Here is a 26448-nt window from a genome sequence, read left to right as displayed (position 1 = left end):
CAACCAGACGGTCGTGGTATCGCTCATAAATTTCATCGTTATGTAGGCTACGGAATAGTCCATCTTTATGTAGGGGGCCAAAAATTCTTCGGAGGATCTTTCTCCCGAATGCGGGCAAGAATTTGCAATTTTGCTAGCTAAGAACCCAGGTTTCCGAGGAATACATAAGGACTAGCAAAATCATTATTTTGTACAGTAAGAGCTTTGACCCTATGGTGAGACGTTCCGATCTTTTTGTAAGCTGAAATAGGCTCTGTTGGCTGCCAACAAAAGTGCACGCATTTTATCATCATAGCTGTATCGATTGTGATTTTCGACCCTAGATAGGGCAAATTTTCAACGGTCTCAAAGTTATAGTCTCCTATCTTTATTGTCTTATCTTTGTTCATTTGACCAATGCGATTCGATGCTGTTGGTTCTTTTTTCTTTGGCGCTGACGTTGCCACCATGTACTTCTTCTTGCCTTCATTAATGTGCAGAATAAGATCTCGCGTCGCTTGCTCGATCAAGAACAACCCTAGACACCGCACAGAGAAAATCTGATCTGTTGCTGATTTGCTTGGAATGAAGCCTCTTTGACATAGGCCAATGATGTTCTGGGCGGATGGGGCTATCCGGTCTAGCAAGATAGCAAAGAATATCTTATAGATGGTACTCAGCAACGTGATACCTCTATAATTGCTGCACTGCGTGATATATGGGACACATAATGCCTCGCTGCCAGTCGTCAGGCATGGATTCACTGACCCACATCTTGTCCATCAGTTGATGAACCGCTTGGTGTAAATGGTCACCTCCATATTTAACCAATTCGAATGTAATTCCATCAGCTCCTGGCGACTTATGATTTTTAAGCCGATGAATTTTATAGGCTGTTGCTTCTATACTTGGTGGTGGCAGTATTTGTCCGTCGTCTTCAGTAGGTGGGACCTGGAACTCGCCGATATTTTGGTTGTTGAACAGTTCATCAAAATACTCAACCCATCGCTCCAGTATGCCCATTGTGTCCGAAACCAGATTTCCCTTTCTGTCTCGGCAGGATGAGCATCGTGGTGTATAAGGCTTCATCCTGCTGACTTGTTGGTAAAACTTTCGCGCCTGGTGCCGTTGCTCCCCGTGTTTTTCGAGTTCACAGACCTGTGGGTTCTTCCAGGCTTCCTTCTTCCGCCTATGAAGTCACTTCTCCACTCGACGCAGTTCGTGATAAGTCCCTGCGGGTGCCCGAGTTCTTTGAGAATGCAACATTAACGGTATGCAACGGTATGCGGCATCCTTCCTTTTGTCGCGACTGGGGTCAAGCACGTGTGTGGCCTTAGTAATGATAACGTCCTGCAGGTAGTTGTGAAAACCATTCTTTAATGTTCCATCTGCGGGACATCTGTTAGCTGCGGTTATTACGGCACTTGTCTATACTTTCTGATAACTGACTAATAGGTTTTGGTACGACACAGGCGATATTCTCAAGGAATATATTGTCTCCATGGGAATTACACAATGTGCTGGGGCCACTATTGTGGTGATATAGCGATGATTGTAGTTGCAAAGCACCGCGCCGATGTTGGGTTGTATCAATTCGAATTCCTACTATAGCGGACTGGTTGGAAACATGGGCCTCGTATTCGCGAAAGACAAAGTAAATACGGTGCTAATTACAAAGTGTCGTAAGGAAAGGTTCGGTCGCATCAGACTGGGGAATCACATTATAACTTCAAAACTAGCAATTAAATACCTTGGAGTGACGGTGAATGCTTGGCTGAATTTCAGGCATCACTCACAGCATGTGTGGATGATGCCAAATGCTAGAATGGTCAACTCTATATTACTCTATGTCGCATCAGTTTGGCGAACTGTATTACAAATCACATGCAATGCCTAACAGATGGGTGCGGTTTATGAGAGAACCACTTTGTGTGCGATCGCCATTCGACGCACATCTATTATGGACCCGGATATTTTTCTGGTCGCAACGTGAGAAATGCTGAAACTGCTTCCAAATGTCAAGACCTGGATGCAGAGGCGATACGGAGAGATAATCTATAACATTGCACAAGTCCTTACGAAGCATTAAGGATTCCGCATATACTTATATAGATTGAACAGAGTAGCTCACCATTGGCAACAGTATTTCGGAGGACTCGGAGATGTCTTCTTCCATCGGCGAGGAAGGCCCTATAAAATCGATTACCACGATAGAGGTAGCGAGAACTTTATCCAAAAGCAACGTAATACTTTGAAGGTGGCACATTTGGGTGAAAATAAAACACACTAGTAACATACATAAGTGTCAATGTCTTTCCTCTGCTACGAAGATGGAGCCGAAAATGCGGAACACTTTTTCTGTACCCGCCCAAAGTTTGAATGTTTAAGAGGAAACCTCGAAGCTGGAAAGTGAAAAATGTAATAAGCAACATGATGGGATCGGATGCAGAGTAGATCACGTAGTTGTAAAAGTGAAATCGATGCACCAGCGGCTTAAGGGACCCGAAGCTGAACGGAGGCGTAGAACGGAAATTATCGTAAATAACATCGCGCCAAGCAACATACCCTAATGCAACTAGACTAATCAGGTCCATGGAGCAATACCAGAGAGTATGATGAAACCACAGTTGAAGTGTAGAGAAAACATAGGAGGTTTAGGCCAGCGGGAGTCCAGCATACGCGTCCTAGATTAAAGATGCCTTCCCACGATGAATTTTCCCTCCAAAAAAAGATAGACAAAATCATTTTTTTAAGGTTCTGCACAAAGAGATAGATGTCAAAGAATAATAAGGCACCTAGTGGGCCACCCTATACTGCCTTGTACTTTCTTTTAATGGACAGTGTGGGAAAGTAACAGAAGCCCAGTATAAGTAACAGGCCGCTCCCGATTGTAGGCACTAAAAATGTTGGAGCTACCACAGGGATTTCGAACTGGCAGTTCAACAATGGATGGCATTAACGCAGTGATCAATCTGACAGAGAAAAAAAACAGTTGCTAGCGTAGGAAAACATAGATGTCCATTAACACTAACGCAGTTCCTAATCAATAATAACGGATACAACCCCTTTTACATCGTTTTAGACATGACAATTCTCTTGTTTAATCCAACTGTGTACGTACCCAAAAGTGAATGGCTTGAGTTATCTATTATTTAAAATCCTTATGAGTAGAAATTACCACATGCTCCAATCCTAATAAGTAAAGGATATATTAAGCGACATTCGAAGGTGTTATTCTACTAAGAGTGTATAAAACATGGATATAGGCGCTAAGAATTTGAACTCTCCAAGTGATAAGATGTGACAAACTTCGAATCGTGATTGTAACCAAGTCACAGCCAAGGTGTGGATTTTGCAGACCTCTATGTTTCTCCGCGGGGTAATCTCTGGAACACATGATCTTCACTTCACTGGAAACCCCTCACTTAGTACTTACAGCGCATTTAGCCAAAATGAAGAGAAATATGGAAGAAACTGGAAACCGCCCGTCCGATCGAGGTATTTTCACCTAACTTTCCCAAAAGGCGGAAGAGAAAGGCATGACAAAAGAAAATTTTAGCCACAAATGTGGGGAGTATAGGCTAAATTTTGGCTTCCAGAATCTTTTCTTCCGTCTACCAAGAAAGGCGGAAAAAATGATATGGTTACAACTGGTCTAATACTGATATATGGAAACGGATCTATGCGTCTCCGACACTGTGAAACCGGGAAGTCTCTCAGTCGACGGAAGAGGAAGCCACTGCGAAAGAAGGCGGAGCTCTTTAGGAATAAAGACATGGGCGTTCTGGCACCAGCAGGTGTGGCGACATTCGAAAAAATCGGTCGCAAGGAAGGGGGATCCTCGACGGAAGTTTGGAACAGGCTGGTAAACTCTGTAAGAACCAGGATTGACGCAGAAAGCTCTCTTTTTAACAAAAATAAAAGGAGGTAGAAATCCCTATGATGAAAGATATGGAGGACCAGTAGCGTATTAAATTTGTTGGAGAAAACTGTGCTGAGTCAGTTCAGCCAGGACCTAGTTGTGTTCATCTTACAATAATATATAATAATAATAACAATACAATGGTAACGGGACAAAGGCTGAAGAAAAAGAAGAAGTGATAGTTGTTGGATGCTGGTAGGAAGTAGAAAATTCCTAGACGAGGGAAGCTATTTGATTTCATCACTTCGACTGGTCTCATTACTGCGTTTTAGGATGTGCATTCCTCAGACTAAGGAGAAATAGTAGTGTATTTCAAAAATGTTAAAGTTGATTAGGGACTGGTGGGTACTACGTGTCCGGCAGCCAGACCTTCGTTACTTAGAATTCATTAATATTGGGCGAACAGACTGTAATGCAAAAATGGAAAATAAAAATAAAATGCTGAAATTAGGAAAAGAGATAAATAAAATGTAGTAGGAATTATTTCAAGATACTAAATCCTATCTGATGTCTCTTGGTGACAAGCCAACCAAGAAAACGAATTCAATGTCGTTAAAATGATTGCGTTGAGTAAAAAACCTCGGAAAAATACTAGGACGTTCATCTCAATCGAAGCGACAGGGCAGGCCCCTGACTTATCGAAAAATGGATTGTTAACGCATGGACGGCACCAGAGTGTAAGCAAATTAGTGCGAGCAGAAGAAATTCGTGTCAGCACGTTAGATATTGATACCTTTCAACGGAAGAATTTGTTCATCATTAGCTTTCGCAAGTACTGCTGACGTTTGGACCAATTCCACCTGTCAGCGCTACTGAAGTCGAGGAAGTAGTCAAACGAATGAATTCAGAGATCTAGAAACGAAAGAGCTGGTACCCAACAGTATGGTTTGGGGAGTTATTCAATCACGTTATTGAAAAGGTAGAACACCATTTGACTGATTTAATAGCATTACCGTTCCTATATCAAATTAGTCGAAAATGAAAACGCTTTAGATATAAAAGGTTTTGTGGAATTTGTATGTAACAATGCATGGGCAAACGATGGCTCCACTTTTACATAGCTCGAATAGTATATTCAAAAAGCCCACGGACCCTCTTCACGTCCAACCGGACCGAGGGGCGACCAACCTAAGGATGGGCTGAAGGCAACATCCAAAGGCCCGCATCAACCTAAGGATGGGCTGAAGGCAACATCCAAAGGCCCGCATCACAGCGATGATGCGTTTTAACGCAAAGTGTGTGCGACCATGCGAAAATGTATTACTACATTCCGATTGTCGCAAACACTTCCGCCAATGACGCGGAGGTTCTACACTACAGAGACATGGATCTTATATCGAAGACAGTGCGGATCAAGACTGAAACCCATTAGGTCAGATTGTTACCGGACAGGACTCTTCGGACTATAGCAAAGATTGCAAGGATAACCGCTTTTTGCATCTCCATGTATAGTCCAGCTCGAAGATCGAGCGTTTTCAGCGCTTTATGTAAGTTCTGCGGGACTAATCCCGTCGCTGAAATTACTACTGGGACTACTTCGATCTTTTGTAGTCTACAAGTCTGCTTCATATCGTCTGCCAAGGGCCGTAGTTCCGGATTTTTTCGTGCTGTTTTTCAACAGTGTTCCGGTCCAACGGTACGGCTACATCGATTATAAAGCACGCTCGTTCTTCCTTCAGAAGCAGAACTAGATCGGGTCTGTTATGATTAACACTGTGGTCGGTGGCAATAGTGTGATCCCACAGTAGTTTGACCCGATTATTTTCCAAGATTCTCTGCGGAGTATACTTATAGTAAGGATGGTAGGTTACCAGTAAGTTATACTTCAACGCAAGGTTTTGATGGAGAATCTTGCAGACGGAGTTATGACGATTGGTATACTCAGTACTGCTCAACATCCTGTACGCAGATGTTATGTGCTGGATGGTCTCCTCTTCACAGTTGCATAACCTACAACTGGAATTGGTGATTGAGGAGTCGTGAAGAATGTACCGTTTATAATTTTTTGTTAGGAGGGAAGCATCCTGAATTCAAGTTAGAAATGCTTCGGTCTCATAGAAAAGTACACCATTTGTCAACCATTTGTTGGAGGCTTCGATGTCAATGCCTGACAACAACAAATTTTGTATATGTCCGCCGTGAAGGGGTTTCTCTTTCCACATGTCGATCTTCTGCTGGACTGAAGTAACATTCGACATGGGATCCCATTCTCTGCTTCTCAAGTTCAAAGGAGATAATTTATTATCTGCCATGACGGTAGCCTGATGTATTTGACTAGAGGATGCACTTGATTGTAGTGCAACGGTTTCAAATCAAGTACCCCCCTTCCTCCTTGATGATGTGGGATAGTGATCCTCAATTTTTCGGCAGCTCTATTGTGCATCTTGTTGTTTGCAAGAACTACCCTTATCCGTCTATTGACAGATTCTAAATCAGTATTACTCCATTGTATCACACCGAAAGTGTATAGAAGGACGGGAATGGCGAAGGTGTTGATTGTCATGATTTTATTTTTCCCGTACAGCTCAGTTTTAAGGGCAAGATCCAGACGCCGCTCAAATTCCCCCAGCAACTTAGATTTGATTATTGCCACAGCAGGTGTTGTTGCTTGCAATATGCCGAGGTATCTGTAGACGTCGTTCGAATCCATACCCTCAATTCGGATGTTATTTTGGCTGTATCCTTCGTTGTCGGTGTGTTTTCCCCGAACAATTGTTTTTATGCGACATTTTTCCAAACCCAACTGCATGCCGATATCCCTGCTGAACTGGATGGTGATGTTCAGCAAGGAGCAAAGTTGGTTCTCGTCTTTGGCATACAATTTGATGTCGTCAATGTACATCAAATGGCTTAATGTACATTTCGACAATATGCCATGCTTGACTTGGAACCCGTATTTGCTTTCATGCAAAAGATGGGATAGCGGATTCAAAGCCAAACAAAACCACATTGGGCTTAGAGAGTCGCCTTGGAAAATGCCACGCCTGATTGGTATCTCTCCTGATGTTTGTGAGGATACCGATAGCTTCGTGCTCCAATTCTTCATTACTGTCCTCAGAAGAAGAACGACATTCGGGTTGATTTTATACAAGCGTAACACTCGTAGTAACCACGAATGTGATATGGAGTCAAAGGCTGATTTATAATCGATGTAGGCTGTCGAGATATTTCGTTTCTGATGGACAGCCTGCTTTACAGCTACCATATTGATTATAAGCTGTTCTTGGCAGCCTCGGGAGCCTTTTGCGCATCCTTTTTGCTCCTCAGCTATCAATTTATGAACATCAAGATGTTTTGAGATGTTCGCGCACAGAACTGAAGTGAAGACCTTGTAGATGGTAGGAAGACAAGTAATTGGTCGACATTTTGAAGGGCAAGAGGCACCCTGTTCTTTGGGGATGAGGAAAGTTATCCCCTTGGTGAAAAATGGTGGAACTAAATCAGGATCGGCAATCATCTGATTAAATTGATTTGCCAATATCCTGTGAGTGCTCTTGAACCGCTTCAGCCAGAAGTTGTGAATCTTGTCAACTCCTGGCGCCTTCCAGTTACCTGCCTTGTCAAGGACTGCTTTAACGTCGACTTCAGTTACGTCAGGCATGGTCATTTCGGGGAGGGCCTCGCATGAACGCATAAGGTGTGGGAGCCACGCTGCTTCTAAATTGCAACGACTGGATTCGCTCCAAACACTTCTCCAGAAGTCTTCTGCCTGATCCAGATTGAGGTTACTTTCCCTACCTGAGTTGATGAGATTTTTGTAGAATCCCCGTTGGTTCTGGAAGAACAAGGTGTTGTCTGTCCTTCGCTGAAAGCTTTTCTGATACCTACGGATGCGATTGGAGCATACCGCAAGTTTCTGCTTCAGCACCTCGAGGATTTCTTCGATTGGCATATCATTGGACAGATGGTAGTTTCCAATGATGTTCGCAACACATCTGTGCACTCTTGGTGATGGATTTCCAAGGAGTGCTTGCGTCACACGACCAATCTCCTTTCTCAACTTTTCGACTCTTTTGTTGAGTCGAAACACCCAGAACGGTAAAGTCCTTCTGCGCATACCTCTGTTATTCGCTCTAAGATGTTGGTTATGGAGACGAATAACCGTGGCAGCTGCAACGTAGATCAGGCTGTGAACCTCTGTAGCAGTAATCTCGCTAGCCAAACGATCAGCCAAAATTCTGTCAACGGCAGCAATGATGTTAGTAGTTGCCGAAGTAAACTTCAGTTTTGGGATCCCTGGCCTAGCGTCTGGGAGAATCTCAGCATACTCTGTGAATGCGACCTGGAATGCGGTCAAAGCCTCATTATAAATTGGGTCGACATCCCCAGTTACTAAGCTTCTCCTGACTACTGGATTCATGGAGTGCCTTACAGGTGGAGTACTTGTGTTACTCCTTTGACTAGTCCGGTAATTTGATGACTCCAGCCCGAGCTCAAGTGAAACCTCTTGGAAGATTTGTTGCCTAGTTAGTAAGGCAACTCGGTTGTTATTCACGATCACTCGGTACTGGTTGACGACGTTCTGTTCCGGAACATGACTTAGCTCCGGAAATCGGGTTATGAACGCGTCATGTAGTCGATGTCTGTACCCTGATGGATTCCGTTCCAAATCCGTGACACGGTAATAGGCGCGGACGATAAATTCGTTGAGTTGGTTCGTCCAAACCATACGGCGCCTAGGTCTCCCGTCCCTGGTGGTTGACGGCATAACCGCCAAAACATCCAAGGGCGAAGAGCCGCTCTGATGTTGTTGAACGACCCTTAACCGTGTTGGGTACTGTCTTCGTGTCCCTGGGGTCCCATTTAAAGAATTTAAACCAAAGTCCCCAATTTTATTCCCACGAGTAATGGGGAACCAGTCAGCCCTGCAACAGAGCCCCAATGTTGCAATGCCCCATGGTTACCTCCAAAGGTAGGGAAGGTATTTGGAGGGGAGCCGCTGAAATACAGTGTAACGTCACTGCAATTCATCCGATAGGCGCGTCGATCCCTTCACCCCGGATTACGGATTTGTTAAGGAGGTTTACTCCCCCTGAACGGGAAGAATCGGTAAGGGAGGACGAACACAAAGGGAAACGTTCTGCTTGTCCGCGGCTACTTATTTACAAGATTAACTTGCGATATTCGTAGCTGACCCGGTGGGTCATGTCATTATCCGCAACCCATGACACGCGCCTGGTCGCATGCAGCTCTGCGTTTGCAACTCAGGTGAGGGTAAACCTGGTACGCCAGGTATATATATGGAAGGCGCCAGGAGTTGACAAGATTCACAACTTCTGGCTGAAGCGGTTCAAGAGCACTCACAGGATATTGGCAAATCAATTTAATCAGATGATTGCCGATCCTGATTTAGTTCCACCATTTTTCACCAAGGGGATAACTTTCCTCATCCCCAAGGAACAGGGTGCCTCTTGCCCTTCAAAATGTCGACCAATTACTTGTCTTCCTACCATCTACAAGGTCTTCACTTCAGTTCTGTGCGCGAACATCTCAAAACATCTTGATGTTCATAAATTGATAGCTGAGGAGCAAAAAGGATGCGCAAAAGGCTCCCGAGGCTGCAAAGAACAGCTTATAATCGATACGGTAGCTGTAAAGCAGGCTGTCCACCAAAAACGAAACACCTCGACAGCCTACATCGATTATAAATCAGCCTTTGACTCCATATCACATTCGTGGTTACTACGAGTGTTACGCTTGTATAAAATTAACCCGAATGTCGTTCTTCTACTGAGAACAGTAATGAAGAATTGGAGCACGAAGCTATCGGTATCTTCGCAAACATCAGGAGAGATACCAATCAGGCGTGGCATTTTCCAAGGCGACTCTCTAAGCCCACTGTGGTTTTGTTTGGCTTTGAATCCGCTATCCCATCTTTTGCATGAAAGCAAATACGGGTTCCAAGTCAAGCATGGCATATTGTCGAAATGTACATTAAGCCATTTGATGTACATTGACGACATCAAATTGTATGCCAAAGACGAGAACCAACTTCGCTCCTTGCTGGACATCACCATCCAGTTCAGCAGGGATATCGGCATGCAGTTGGGTTTGGAGAAATGTCGCATAAAAACAATTGTTCGGGGAAAACACACCGACAACGAAGGATACAGCCAAAATAACATCCGAATTGAGGGCATGGATTCGGACGACGTCTACAAATACCTCGGCATATTGCAAGCAACAACACCTGCTGTGGCAATTATGAAATCTAAGTTGCTGGGGGAATTTGAGCGGCGTCTGGATCTTGTCCTTAAAACTGAGTTGTACGGGAAAAATAAAATCATGGCAATCAACACCTTTGCCATTCCCGTCCTTCTATACACTTTCGGTGTGATACAGTGGAGTAATACTGATTTAGAATCTGTCAATAGACGGGTAAGGGTAGTTCTTGCAAACAACAACATGCACAATAGAGCTGCCGAAAAATTGAGGATCACTATCCCACGTCATCAGGGAGGAAGGGGGGTACTTGATTTAAAAACGATGCACTACAATCAAGTGCATTCTCTTCGTGAGTTTTTCTATGAGAAACAATCCTCTAGCCAAATACATCAGGCTACCGTCATGGCAGATAATAAATTATCTCCTTTGAACTTGAGAAGCAGAGAATGGGATCCCATGTCGAATGTTACTTCAGTCCAACAGAAGATCGACATGTGGAAAGAGAAACCCATTCACGGAGGTCATATAAAAAATTTGTTGTTGTCAGGCATTGACATCGAAGCCTCCAACAAATGGTTGACAAATGGTGTACTTTTCTATGAGACCGAAGCATTCCTAACTTCAATTCAGGATGCTTCGCTCCCAACAAAAAATTATAAACGGTACATTCTTCACGACTCCTCAATCACCAACTCCAGTTGTAGGTTATGCAACTGTGAAGAGGAGACCATCCAGCACATAACATCTGCGTGCAGGATGTTGAGCGGTACCGAGTACACCAATCGTCATAACTCCGTCTGCAAGATTCTCCATCAAAACCTTGCGTTGAAGTATAACTTAGTGGCAACCTACCATCCTTACTATAAGTATACTCCGCAGAGAATCTTGGAAAATGATCGGGTCAAACTACTGTGGGATCACACTATTGCCACCGACCACAGTGTTAATCATAACAGACCCGATCTAGTTCTGCTTCTGAAGGAAGAACGAGCGTGCTTCACAATCGATGTAGCCGTACCGTTGGACCGGAACACTGTTGAAAAACAGCACGAAAAAATCCGGAACTACGGCCCCTTGGCAGATGATATGAAGCAGACTTGGAGACTACAAAAGATCCAAGTAGTCCCAGTAATAATTTCAGCGACGGGATTAGTCCCGCAGAACTTACATAAAGCGCTGAAAACGCTCGATCTTAGGGCTGGACTATACATGGAGATGCAAAAAGCAGTTATCCTTGCAACCTGTGCTATAGTCCGAAGAGTCCTGTCCGGTAACAATCTGACCTAATGGGTTTCAGTCTTGATCCGCACTGTCTTCAATATAAGATCCATGTCTCTGTAGTGTAGGACCTCCGCGTCATTGGCTGAAGTGTTTGCGACAATCGGGATGTAGCAATACATTTTCGCATGGTCGCACACACTTTGCGTTAAAACGCATCATCGCTGTGATGCGGGCCTTTGGATGTTTCCTTCAGCCCATCCTTAGGTTGGTCGCCCCTCGGTCCGGTTGGGCGGGAAGAGGGTCCGTGGGCTTTTTGAACTATATATATATATATATATCTACCCAGTGAGTTGTGGTTTAAGAATACATTCAAAGTTTGCCTTGCACGTCGCAATAGACGATTAAAAGCGATAGAAATTTGTGGGCTAGCAATCTGCAAATTTTGAAACTTTATTGCAATCGAAACGTCAACAACGCCTCGAACAGAGACTGACCTCAAGGCTACGATCTTTGGTCAGGTTAGTTAGGTTTCAACTATGATCAATTAGATCGACTAATTCCCACTAGGCTCAACATTGACCGCTTGAATGACCGAGATGTCGCTCGACGGTGACAAAGCTATCTTACTGATCGGACGGCAGATATACTGAGTAACCCTACCCAAAATGTTCTCCTCTCGGGTGTTGCACAGGTGAGCGGCCACGTCCCGAATGGGCGTCATGAGATCTGGCTGAGTGCAGAATCGTAGAAGTGGATTGATGAACGGAGGGGGTTGAACGCCCTATTGACCGCTGCGAGGTTCAGGGTACTGTACATCCTGCCGGAAGATACCGCAGTACGCAATGATTGCAGAAGTGTGTATCACGAAAAAACTTACATGTGGTCGTTTCGATGCTCCTGTGAAGAACGTCATGGTGAAGAGGTGAAAAAACACTTCACCACAGTTCTTAACCATATCGTATCCGGTGAAGTTCCTCCTCTTGTGAATGAAATTACTAGTCACCTAGCATGCGGATATGGAATATCCCATCAAGCAGCAGAGAAATCATTTCGGTCATCAATGCACTCAAATAGAGTAAAGCCGCTAGGTTTAAGGGCCTCCGCACAGAGTTTTTTGTCGCTGATGCTTGCAGTCGTACTGAAATCTTGGGAATCCGAGACCTTTCCCAGAGGATGGAAGAAGCGCGTGATCATTAAGATTCCAAAGAGGGGCATCCGTTTTGAGTGTGACAATTGTAGGGGTATCTGCGTGCTCCCTGCCGTTACAAAGACCAGAGTTAACATAATTCTCGAACGCATCAAAGAACATTTCGGAAGCTTGATCGACAGAGAGCAGGTTGGGTGGGCATTCTGGAGAAAATAATAGTCATTATCAAAACAACATATGATAGCGCAAAATGTCACGTGTGCACCGAAGTAAAATGATGGAGGACTTGGAAGAATTCAGTAGACTATCATATGTTTCCGCAAACTCCTAATATATCCTGGTGGCATCTGTTTGCTCTCTTACCGGGTCATGGACGTTAGCCAAATGGCTCTGGATTTGGAAGGAGAGGCATGGATAGGCGCACTGAAGATAAATACCTAGAAAACCAAGGTCCTTAGTCTGACGGGTCATCGCAATCTCCCCATCTGCATTAATGAGCAGAGCATCGTTGGTCAATTTGTACGTCTAAGAAGCGTGGGTTCTGCCAGCGGTAGCACTATATTGCATGTTGCCCGATGTATTAACAGCGCTAGATCCGCTTTCATTGCTTTGTCTAAAATCTGGAAATACAGTAACCTCAACACCAAGCTCAAGTTGAGACTGTTCTGCGCTAGTGTTCTGGAATGAAAAGTGACCCTCACTGTTACTCTAAAGCTCCAAGCCTTCGTCAGCACTGACACTATCTCAAATGAAGAACTTAGTTGGCGCACAGGCCTGGCACTCATATGCGTTATGATCGGAAGGCGGAAGTGGCAGTGGATAGTTAACGCATTAAGGAGGGGCGACAATTGCATTGCGGCCTAGGCCATGCAGTGGGATCCCAAGATGGTCGATGAGTGGGCCGTAGAGAAGGAGTGCGGGCGTCTCGAGAAATCTGAAGTGCTTTTCAGATACCCGCGAACGATGGCGTGCGTGTGTGTGGTTGACCCCCCACCAAGAGGTAAACGGCAACCAACCAACATGAAAAACAGATATATATAAAAGAAAATTAGTTACCATTGTTCATAATTAACAAGCAGAATTTTACTAGGCGGAAAAATATTTCTACCATTTTCACAAATCAACACTACTCAAGTGATTCATGAGCGACTATTTTTTACTAGTAATATAAATTATTATCGAATATCAATCAAAAAACAGTAAAACTCCCCTTTCAATCTTGCAAATAAATATTTATAATTTTGCAAATTAGAAATTGCGATTTTATCTCATATTTACTCATCACTTCCCCTTGCAACTGCACACATTAATCAATCAATAAATGCCCTTTGCTCGCTAATGTCTATTCTTAGAACCATAAGACGTTATTTACCAACTATTTTGCGTGCATACTAAAATAGCTGCCCGTTCATATTATCAGCGTTAAAAACAAAATGTGCTTATCATTCTCCAGCTTTACGGCAGCGAACTTCAATAGATGAAAGCCTTGAACTATAAATTTCTCAGCCCATGCAACTAATTCACTTGTTTACACATAAAGACAGTGATTTTCACATATTTCACTCAAAATCGTTGGATATAAATATTTGATAGAAAAAATAGTTTTCTTACCTTTAATGCAACCACGAAGACTAGTTGGTTTTGGCATTGGCGTTGGTTTCACCGGCTTCGTATCCAGCGGTGCAGCGGGAGCCTGTATTTGATTTGCTTGTTGTTCTGGTTGTTGCTCTTTCGTCAGTAATTTAGCTGATGTTGGTGGTTTTGATAGTTGCTGGTTACTATCGCTCCCAAGCGGAGCGTAAGTTGATTGCAATTTTGTCGAAACCTCCCTTTTTGATGTATCCGTTAATGAATTTTGATTATTTTCGACACCCAAAATAATTCGTTCAATTGGTTTTGATGGCGGCTCATCAGCTTTACTGATGGGTGTTCTTTCAACTTCGGTATCACTGGAACTACGTGATGACGAGGAATCACTTGAATGAGAGGTGTTGTCCAAAGTGTTTTGAGTGGGTTCAATATTTCCTTCAACCGCGGCCTTGACATCCTCCTTGCTTTCGTTTGGCTCAATGGGTACCAATTCAGGTGTTTTTTCAGTTACAATGTTTTCCGTGATTACTATACTTTCTTCAATAGTTGCTGGAATGATCGTAGATTCGGAAACTACTTGACGCTCGATAGCTTCGGTTTTGGGTTCATTTTCTAACTTAGGGGCTGTTTGAACTTCTTGTGGTTTCTCTTCTGCAACCGTAGTTTTATGCTCCTTATCTTTAATTGTAGACTTTTCTTCTGGCTTAGGGACTGCTTCAACGACTTTTGGTGATTTATTTTGAGAGACTTCCAGGTCGAATACTTCAACTTCAGATGTATTTTCTGATCTAGGGACTTCGTCAATAACCTTTGACGGGTTGTCCTTCGCCTCGTCGCCGATTGGTGCCGCAATATTTTCGGTTTCACTTGGTGGGGAATCTAAGATTTGATTATTCTCAACTTTTTGTTTCACTGGCAGATTCGCTAAACTGGCCGCACGCTCTGACAGGAGCATAGTTTGTGTTGTTTTAATTGGACTCATTACTACTGGACTAACTGGCACATTTGGCAAGCTAACTGCACGCTCGGACCCTAACATTTTCTCCGTTATTTCCATTGACTTCTTTGCTATAAGGCTAGGTGATGTTTGTGGCAGACTATCCACACGTTCCGAAACTAACATCGCCTCTGTAATTTCGGTTGACTTTTTCGTATCTGGTCTAGCTGGTATGTTTGGTAGGCTGGTTGCACGTTCTGATGTCAGCATTGCCTGCGTTACGTCAATTGCCTCTTTGGTCTTTAGACCGTCTGACACATTTGGAATGCTTACTGCACGTTCCGAAATTAGCATTGCTTGCGTCACTTCAATTGATTCTTTGTTTGATAACAACGATAGTGAGCTTGTTGCGTTCTTATCTGGACTTTGATTATCATTCGAAGGTCGCTCTACTGCAACCACTCCATCCGTACTATCAACTGAATTAACAGCTGTTTCGATTTTCGTTATTTCCATGACACTTTCAGCACTAGGAACTTCTTCTGGCTCCTCCACATCTACAGTTTCAACAATTTCTATAATTTCTTTAACGTTTGGTTTATCGGCTGATTCCACTGGGTTTGCTTCTTTGACGATAATTTCTTCTACGATTTGAATATCGATATTCCCAGATGGCTCGTCCTCCTTTTCGTCTTTCTCAACATTCTTAATTTCACTATTTATCTTGTTTTCTTCCTCGACTTTAGATACAGAGACCTCCTGTTTAGGCAACTCAATGCAAGTACTTTCTGTACTCGAAGAGTCTTCAACCGAGGGTGACTCCATATTTTCACGTTTTTCACTGTGCACTTCAATGATTGTTTTTGCAACTATCTCAAGTGGATCTTCAGACTCCGGGCTTAGATCCGCGAGCTCCGTTGCATTTTCACGTTTTTCGTTCGTTTCGTTAGTTTTCGACATTTTCAAATTTTCATCAGCGATTCCGTCACCGTTACTTCGATTCTCGGTAGAACTAATTGCGAAATTTACTTTCGAATGCTCTACAAGTATCGATTGGGGTGGCTTATTGCTGATTTCATTGATTTCTGCTGTTGGTGTTATCTTATCGGCTTCGACATTGGCAGCCAATTTGTTTTCCTCGTCAACGCTTTCTAGCGGTATCATCATGTCAATGGAATTCTCATTTTCTCTTGCCGCAGTTTTTATTATCGTTGTTGTTAACGTAGGTGTCGGTATTTCATTACTCAATGATTCTTTGAAGTGTTGCACTTCAGATATGTTAACAATTTGTTTAGGTTCGGCCTCAGTTACATTCGGTGCAACCTCGGCAGGGTTAACGATTCGTTCACGCTCAGACTTAGTAGCGTCTGTTAAATCACCAACATCTTCCTCGTTAGGGGGGCGCGTTCCATTACTGCTGTTATTAGCAATTATCGGTCTAAAAAAGAAAAAGAAAATTATGGATTAGATAATGCTTTCTAAGAGATATAACATACTATAAATGGATTCAATTATTTCAGAGACAAAGCCTCCTCGGTGGAATAGTAAGTATGATAGAACTCGAGGTTGCCAATAAATCTTATTGATAATTTAAGACCTGGGAGTGGGTACAAATGACAAATTATGATCGCATTATAATCCCCCCAAAATCGAATCATCAGCAAGTTTTCTTCTTGATGATGGTCTAATTTTCAACGAAACGTGCGTTCCAAAAATAGCTGTAGATGTCGTAACGTTTAGTCTTGAGTAACTATTACCCTAGGATCAGATAGTCAATACGAAACTCACCTCAGCTGAAAAGTCCCATCGAAACGTGCTATAATTCCTCTGCGCTATCCAGGCTCGGAAAGATAGTTTGGTCCTTTGGATGTTTCAACCCTCATCATCCCAAAACCAAAAATGCAATTTGTGATTTTCACCATAAGATTACCATCGAAAATGAGGAGCTCCGCGACTCTTCTACGACACTATTTGACAACGAGAGTATATGACGAATTTCCCCGTAGAAAAGTTGTTAGGTAAAGAGATCAGCAGAAAAGTGTTATGAACCCCAAACAACGTTGCTTGTTAATTTGATACTCCCGAAAGCCTTCGTGTCGAAAAACGCGAAACTGCCAATGGTATATTTTTTTTGAGAATAATGGGGTCCTAATTCCGCATCAACTTAATGCTGGACCGGACCAAATGGGGAGCAACTTACTCCCTCTTTTTTTGGTCCACGGACCCCTCGCTTAGGGCTTGCACCCAAACTTTTCAAAAATGTCAAGCGATGACAGCTTTACGGTTCTCAAAAAAAATATATTTTCAGCTCTGGTCAATAAGGCGGATTGGCGCTTAATATAATTCGTAGTTATGTCGTATTCTACGAATTATATAAAGGAGCACTCAACATCTGCGAGCCGCTTCGGTCACGCTGCTCCCAGGGGGCAGAGGTGAGGCAGCGTCTGACGATTTGCCTCTACCCTGGTAAGAAACCGTAAAGCCGTCATCGCTTGACATTTTTGGCAATGCTAATTTCAAACGTTGCTCGCTGGTGACGCAAGTCCCAATCTCCTCTCTGAATCGGCTCAAAGACAAGTTAGTCTTCTCCATTTGAATTGACTGTAGACATAGAAGGCAAACACGATGGTTCCAGTATTAATCGCGTTTAAGACATTGAATTAGGGGTCTGACATCTTTATATGGAAGAATGTCATGTAAAGAATGGTTGTGAAAACTGCAAAATAACAGGGTTCACGCTTGCGCTTTATTCGGCGTGTGCGATTCACCCACTAAAACCACATCCAGGTTTCTGCCCATACTCCGCAGGACCACCCAGGACGCCTCCTGCATAAGGGCTGTTGTTGCACTTGTTCCTGCACTAGATTATGAAGAATTACAACTCATTCATCAGCCTCAAGCAATAAAATATAATATGCGCATTCGGGACAGTCGAAAGATCCACCCAATCTAATCCAAAGCAATGAAAATGTGTCCAATAATCATCGTGTCGTGCAAAGAACTGCGTCAGCTGTTAATCCCCCGTATTTTCTCCCGACCCGTTTCTCAATAGCGCTATCTAGTGCTCCCGCTTAAAAAGAAAGACGATAGATCCCAACATTCTCGATTTTGAAACAGCCCTGTGGTCACCAACCGGACATTGGTAGTATTATTTTTCCCACGATTAGTAATAAGGGTCTCCGTCCTGTTGGCATGAATTGCTCCACTTTCATATAGTTCCAAGTCCTCGGGATATATCGCAATTACAACCACCTTGACATGCAAGGGCCAGGCACTCAATCATACATGATGTTCCAAAGCAGGGAACCCAATGTCCCTCAAGCTGTCACAATGTATTCTTGCCTCCCGTCGTTCATCATGTACCAAACTAACCTATCCGAGAGATAAATTGCGATTAACCGAACTAGTGTGCCTTCAATCCAATGGTATTAAAGGCATTCCTGACATTTAGAATCACTACCGCGCAGTATTCGCTACAAAAAATGGTTGTAATTATTTTAAACAAAAGCCGCCTGCTTTTTGGTTTTGCCTTTCAGTATGGCTACCGCTATTTCGAAGATCGTGGTACTCTTCCCCTAGCTCTTAGTGTCACAAAGTTCCCCCTCTTCTTTGACAAAGTTTTCTCGCTCGCGTTGTTGTTTAGATTTCCTGGTTCCACCAGTGGGTCTGTTTCGTTCTGTGGTGCAAATGCGTTTGCGGCATTCTAGCGCCACATCATCATCATCAACGGCGCAACAATCAGCATCCGGTCTAAGCCTGCCTTAATAAGGAACTCCTGAAACCCCGCTTTTGCGTCGAGGTCCACTAATTCTATATCCCTAGAAGCTGTCTGGCGTTCTGACCTACACCATCGCTCCATCTCCCGTAGGGCCTACCTCGTCTTCTTGTTCTACCATAGATATTGCCCTTATGAACATTCCCGGTTAGATTATCCTCATCCATACGGATGAGGTGACCCAACCACCTCAACCTGTTGGGCCGGATTTTATCCACAATCAGATAATCGTGGTATCGCTCAAAGATTTCGTCGTTATGTGCGCTACGCAATCGTCCATCCTCAAATAGGGGGCCAAAAATTCTTCGGAGGATTCTTCTCTCGAACGCGACCAAAAGCTTACATTTTTTTTTTGCTAAGAACCCAGGTCTTCGAGGAATACGTAAGGACTGCAAGATCATAGTCTTGTACAGTAAGAGCTTTGACCCTATGGTGAGACGTTTCGAGTGAAACAGTTTTTGTAAGCTGAAATAGGCTCTGTTGGCTGCCAATAACCGTGCGCGGATTTCATCGTCATAGCTGTTATCGCTTGAGATAGGAGAAATTATCAACGGTTTCAAAGTTGTAGTCTTCCATTTTTATTGCTTTCTTTTGACCAATGCAATTCGAAGTTGTAGGTTCTTTGTTCTTTGGCGCTGACGTTGCCACCATGTACTTCGAGATCTTGTGCGCGCCTGCTCGATCTGGATGAAGGTAGATTGTACATCTCGGGTTGTTCTTCTCATAATTTCAATATCGGCAGCGTATGCCAGTAGTTGGGTGGACTTGAAGAGGATAGTGCCTCTTGCATTGGCATCTGCGTCGCGAATTACTTCCTCCAGCGCGAGGTTAAAGAGGACACATGATAAGGCATCCCCTTGTCTTAGACCGTTCATGATGTTGAATGGTCTCGAATGTGATCCTACTGCTTTTATCTTGCCGATAATTGCGGCACTGCGTGATATCCCCCTTTTGATGTATGGGACAGATAATGCTTCGTTGCCAGTCCTCAGGCATTGATTCGCTGTCCCACACCTTCAATATCAGTTGATAAACCGCTTGGTGTAGCCTTCATATTTAACTAATTCGAATGTAATTCCATCGACTACTAGCGACTTACCGTCTTTAAGTCGATGAATTGTACGGACTGTTTCTTCTAGACTTTGTGGTGGCAGCATTTGTCCGTCGGTTTCATTTGGCGAGACCTCCAACTCGCTGATATTTTGGTTGTTGCGCAGTTCATCAAGTACTCAACCCATAGCTCTAATATGCCCATTCTGTCTGAAATCAGATTTCCCCCTTTGTCTCGGCAGGACGAGCTCCGAGGTGTATAAGGTTTCATCCTGCTGACTTGTTGGTAAAACTTCCCCGCCTGGTGCGGTTGCTCCCTGAAATTTTCACAGATATAGATCTGTTGGTTCTCCCATGCTTCCTTTTTCTGTGAAGTGAAGTTGCTTCTCCGCTCGACGGAGTTCGTGATAAGTCTCTGCACATGCCCGCATCCTTTGAGAATGAACTATTATTCGGTATGCAGCCTTCATCCGTTCCATTGCTAACTTACTTTCATCGTCGAACCAGCCGTTCCGACTTTTCTTGCGGCTGAGGTGAAGTATGTTTGTGACCGAATCAATTTTAACACTCTTCAGGTGGTTTTGGAGATCATTGGTTAATGCTTCATCTCCAGGGCACCTGTTACTTACGGTTATTGCGGCTCCCATTTTCCCGTAATAGGTGTTACGGAGGGCTTTGTTGTGGATGGCTTCAGTATTCACAGCCACTGATTGTCAAATTGGATTGTCGACAGTGTTGTGATTCGGGCCCGGAACACTATGCCAACGAGACAGTGATCCGAGTCTATATTGGCCCCCTATATGTTCTGACATATAGGCTGAGAGGTGGCGGCGTTCAATCAACACGTGGTCAATTTGATTGAAAGTGTTCCCGTCTGGAGAGGCCCACGTACATTTTTGGACCGCTTTCCGCGCAAACCAGGTACTTCCAATAACCACCTCGTGCGATACTGCTAGCTCAAAAATCCGCAATCCGTTATCATTGGTCCTTATGTAAGCTATGCTAGCTGACGTATCGCCTGAATACGGGTTGCGTCCCTACTTGACTGTTAAAATCTCCAAATATGATTTTAATGTCACATGTCTTAGTTCCTGGCACAAGTGGCACGCCTTTTCCATGGCCGTTCTTTTCGGGACGTGACCTTTTGCTATAACCGCCAAAAATATCTCCTCCTCAAAAGCTCCAGTGGACCAGCTAACCATCTCAGTTTTTTTAATACCAGTGTGCTTTCGTTTGGCGTTTCTATTATTTCCAATGTCAAGAGAGATAGCCTGGCGGTTATTGTTGGCGTAGTGTTCATTCACACACCAACCAATTAATGAGATATGTCAGGTCAAGGATCACCCTAATCCTTTTTAGCCTTTGTCCCGTTTAGAAGAGAATTCGGCTCGTCGATCAATGACGCCATTTTTCTCGGTCATAGGCCTGATCTGAGTGGAATCGCAAGACTCTCAAATTACCATCGTTGTCTCGGTCGAGTTTCTGGTCCTTTCTCATTACCTTCGACGTTCAGATCAATGTTAGTGACTCCCCGTTAGTGTGAACTATACTATAAAAGTCGCTTCCCTCAAAATTATTCTACGATTGGTGCAGCCCCATATCAATCAAGAACGTCCTTATTTCGGATTGATCATGTACTGTCACGTCACTGATCCTGCACAACATTTTTATCTCCATTACCGCAAAGAGCCACTCATTGTCTTTGATAGTCGGCCAAAACTAAGAACCATAGAAAGCGATATAATGAAAGATACTGCGGTCGATTTTGGATTTGAAACGTTTAATGATGGGTCGATAACAAAGAGCGCCAGTTGTAGAACGCGTGAAACAAATTCATAGCGCAGTGTACCGCAGGCCAATCCCAGATGCTTATATTGCTCAGTTCTTGACGAATCCGACCTGGTTCACGCTTATCTGAACGATGTTGCGAAAGCAGTTAAGAATTATCAAGAATCTCCATGATATGGAATAGCAACTGCTCCTGCTTTCAGACGCTAATCCTAGCTTCCCTACAAAAAAACCTCCACCTCACCAAAAGAAACTATCTGCTGATTGCAAAATCCCTCAATTCTGAATTTCTTTTTACCTCTCGTGCTAATCTCTTTTTATCCTATTTATCTTTTTTGCTCATCGTATTTATCCACTGCTCGGGCTTGCGGGTTTTTCCACTTCCGAGAATGCATAAGCCGCAATCACAAAATTACCAACTTTAAACGGTATTCTCATCGGCTCAGCTTTCTTCGATAAAGAGCCTTTTTCTTCTTAGTAAATCACTAGGGATTCACACACAAGTCGGAATGTCATATCACGTGCGTTTCTCGTGTGACTTTCCCATTTGACTTACCCTTGATCAGAGGCCGGATATTTCGGTGAATATTCCGATTTTCCACGATTAACTCACACATATTTTGTTGTCGATTCGATCCTTTCCGTGTGTCACCACAAATTTCGACTGGCGAAGAGCAATGCTATCCGCGGGGGTGACCTCCCAAGCTTCGAGCTTTTCTGAAGAGAATCCGGGACTACCAGTAGAAGTAGCCTCTAAGATTACTTTCGGCGCTGTTTTCCGGAGACCGAAGACTTAACGGCGGACACATACAGGCTAAACCGTGCCCTCGGTGCGGGAAGCCCAAAAGCATTGTAGCAAATGCTTGCATGGTGGTGCGATGCTGAGCATGGTCTTCCAGAGACAATAAATAGATATTACCAATTGGGAAAGTTAAAAGGTAAAGCAGTCTACGGACCCTGGCGATAACATAATAAGTTCCATAATTTAGCGATAGAAAGTTTGATATAATAAATATAATATTATATTATCTATGACAATAAAGGTGACAGTGACTAATCCGGCATATAAAGATAAATTTGAGATAATGTTCGCTAATATTCGATATAAAATTTACATCATGTATAGTACTATACTGAGATTAAAAATTGATGCCTAAGAAAAACCTATCATCAACATAAAAGTGGGGAAGCACAAGTCTCCGCTTTGCAACAGATACCCGCTAAGGACGCTGAATTCGAACGCCACTGAAAAGGCATTTACCGCGAGACCTCAAAGTCTACAGACAAACATGTCCCCGCTAATAATATTCCATAAAAAGAATTGGCGTGGGTCGGTATCCTATCGTTAGTTAATGCGCTGAAGATTCGAAAGGCCACAGCGCTAAGCTACCGAAAGTCGTTAAATATGACCAAGAGCCTTCATATCCTGTGCTGAAGAATCTGAAAATTAAAAGCTAGTCCCTTGTGAAAACTTTGAAGATCAAGCTAATAAAATGTATATCCTAAATTGCTCGAACAATCCCAGTTAGGATAGTTTGAAAAGGAACTTTTTGCCTTTGTTCTATTTGTTAGTGCGAGCCACTCCGTGTGGGTTTGTAACTTCCGTCAGTCATAAGCTTAGTATGAATGAAGCGGCTTCTGCTGTCTAGTGCTTAAACAATCGCATGGAAATGCAGAAAGTAACCAAATATTATATAAAAGAGGCTGCGATGGCGGGCTTCATAAAACGAGCACCTCTATGTATGGAAATAGATGTTAGCAGAGAAAGAAACACCAGCAAATTAAATATAGTTGGTGCAGTCACAACCTTGCTAGTCTAGGACTGAGAACACCCCAGCTATTTAATACGGTTGATATGATAGGTGAATGGGAGGAACACAACTAAACATTCACTCACTACAGTACAGAGGTCCATAAACTCAGGAGGGACTCTTGAAGAAGACTGTGTGAAGATAAAAACTTCACCAAAAGGAATCAACCTCCAGCAGACCCCAGCTATCATTCGACCATTTGGGAACGAAAATCTGGAATCCCTTTTAAAAGCTCACTTCACAGGCCCTGTGAAAAAATTACTGGTGAAATTCAGTTGCGTGAATCGTTCCTATATAAAAAAGCAATCTGAATCAAGGGTACTTTTGTGATGGGATCATGTACGACATCTACACATAATCTTCTATAATATCATCACCACTGTTGGACCTTGCATCTTCAGCATGCTAAAGCCTCTGCCTATCTATTGACAGAGATCCTTGAGATCAAGAGCCAACGTCCTGATGTGAAAATTGTTAGAGGCAACCATGCTACTACAATTTTGTTCCCAGGACCTGGTTGCTTACTAAGGACTGCTTTGACAATAAAAAATTAATTGAAAAGCAAAAGAGTTTTCACTGTAAGTTGGCCTCACTACAAAGAACTTTATGTTTGGATATTACCGGTGCATCGAGCACGACATCCGACGCAGCTTTAAATGCATTACTCAATTTGCAGCCCTTGGCTTTATTTATTCAAAGTACCGCAATGAGAGCAGCCCATAGACCAGTTTGATTAGATCTATGGAGAAATAATCAACGTGAGGCGAACGGAGCATTGGAGGATTTATTGGGAAAACTGAATCCAGTTTTAACAATACCTTCTAAATCCCGAATCCCGAATACATCTGTTTGGTGAAAGATATGAAAGAAGATTAGATTATCCTCAAACGTAGAGATTTAGAAGAATGCATGTCGGGATATATTGACGTCTTCTACACCGCTGGCTCAAAAATAGAATAGAGTTCTGGAGCAGGAATCTACCTTTCGAATGAAAACGAGAATGGGTTTCTTCCCATGGAACAATATGCAACGGTCGTTCACGGTAAGTAACTCCGATCTTAAAGGTAGCAAGCAATCTGGGTGATGGAGGAGGAATTGAAACCCTGTCCTCCGACCACTTCAAAAACCATTCAGGAGTGTAAAAACTAATTTAACTGTATATCCAGATCCAATACGGTGATAATACTTTTATTCAGTTCACGGGTATTACTTGTTGATTTAGATTTTCCAAATGACTTAATGATTTCGACTGAGGAACGTGTTAAAGAACGTTTCGACCCTTCACGCTTTCCTTGTAGATTCCGCCTTGTCAAGCTATGCCTAAAGCCTCGTTTTAACGGAGTTTACTGCGTCTTCCCTGCACTCTTCAGCATCTCTTCGATAATGTTTTGAAAAAATCTGGATCGGTATACGTATTTCTAGTAACCATCATGGCCTGTCAGGTAGGGCAGTTGTTAGATCCACTCTTCAATACAGGAAATCAGTGTGTGGATCCAGTGACCTTTTTTCGAATCATCCTACTGTTATTGTCATTTTTTCCGTGATTCGTGTATTGCCGCTCCTCGGTATATCTTTTTCAAGTAAAATTATTCTCCTTTTCTCATGTAAACAGCACGCCATTCGTATGGACTATTCCTGCAATAATACATTCAATCTCGTCTGTAGTCGCCCTGTAAGCCCTGCATACCCATAACACTATCCTGTAAATGCTATCGTACGCCAGTGTTTCATCCCAGCCAGAATCCAGATGTCCCTTGAGACTGTGTCACACGCTAATGTTCACCCCGGGTATTTGATAACTGGCTTTGAAATTATAGTGTGCTCATTAACCGAATCTTCTTTCTATTCCGAAGTGGAGTCAACTTGTCTTGATCAGTTATGGTCAAAGGCTTGACGGAGCCGCGAAACTTTCAAATCACCATCCAGGGTATGAAGCGATCGTGGTTTTGGTCGGCCTTTTGGTCGTTTGCCATCGTCTTCGGTATTCAGACCAATCTTGGCAGGGGCGTGGTGCAGGCAAAGCCTCTGAGCAGTCAAATCTTAGAAGTTCATTATACTCGATTCTCCCGTCTAACGCAATATTCTGCATTCGTTCATGTATCGCAGGATTTCCCATAGTGGATGTGATGCTACCCGTTGCAACCGGAGCACATCAGCACCAAAAATCTGACGTCTGATGCGTTCATAGGCGAGGCAATCACCTAGAAAACGTTCCCTGAATCCTGCTTCCTCATTACAGGATGGAAAGTATCATCTTGTAGAATCTCTATCCTAAGCATATGCCGAGCTAGTGAATTATGGCCAGGTAGAATGCCGACAATTCTTCTCCAAGCTTTCCTGCTTTTCTACAGGATTAACTTTGGATTATGTTTTTTTTATGTCTCATATATATAATAGAAAGGACACTTGCCAAAATTGGAGAGAAATGTCCTTGTTGTGTACATTCTAAAAGAACTTTGACGAAAGTTATCGAGAAACGACTGAACGTTTATGCTGCCGATATTATTGAAAAATACCAAGGCAGTTTCGGAACTGGGCAATTAACTACTAACTAAATGCTTTCAGTTAAACAGATACTCAAAAAATCCTGAGAATATAGCATTGCGATATAATAACTATTCGTAGATTTTATTCAGGTTGGCGACAACAATGATCATAGCGCTCTGTATAAACTATTGCTGGAAGGGAGGGTTCACCGGATTTGGATCGGTTCGTTAAGGACATGAATTGATAAGTATCTACGCGATTTCGGTCACTCCTTTGGGGAATGCCGTCTAAACGTATTCGAAGAGGGCGTCCAAAGAGGACCTTGGGATTATACCTACACGGCAGATATTCAAGGTTAATCCCCAGGACCTTTGCTGCACTCTCATTAAACTCTCCGGACCTTCTATACGTACGCGGTCAGAAATGTTGCATCCGTAGATAGAAATCAAACGAATGAATAGAGAAACCTGTTTAGTTACCAACGGCACAGATATTATTACAGGAAATTTCAAAAAGCTTACTATGATATTCCAGTAATTAATGGAGTCGGCAAAGGAAGTCGGTTTACGGGTGAAC

At 43.2% G+C, this 26448-nt stretch overlaps 1 protein-coding gene across 1 annotated transcript in view; it reads right to left on the bottom strand.

Moving 5' to 3' along the window:
• The window catches only part of LOC119649751, a 345217-nt gene that overhangs the window by 304389 nt on the left and 14380 nt on the right, over window positions 1-26448 (bottom strand). Inside the window, exon 3 of the mRNA XM_038052044.1 lies at window positions 14046-16399. Within this exon, the coding sequence (XP_037907972.1) occupies window positions 14046-16399 (2354 nt within the window). The remainder of the gene's footprint in view (window positions 1-14045; window positions 16400-26448) is intronic.

The sequence above is a fragment of the Hermetia illucens genome, chromosome 2, assembly GCF_905115235.1.
Source record: "Hermetia illucens chromosome 2, iHerIll2.2.curated.20191125, whole genome shotgun sequence".
NCBI lineage: Eukaryota > Metazoa > Arthropoda > Insecta > Diptera > Stratiomyidae > Hermetia > Hermetia illucens.
This window is presented reverse-complemented; position numbering and strand designations above follow the sequence as displayed.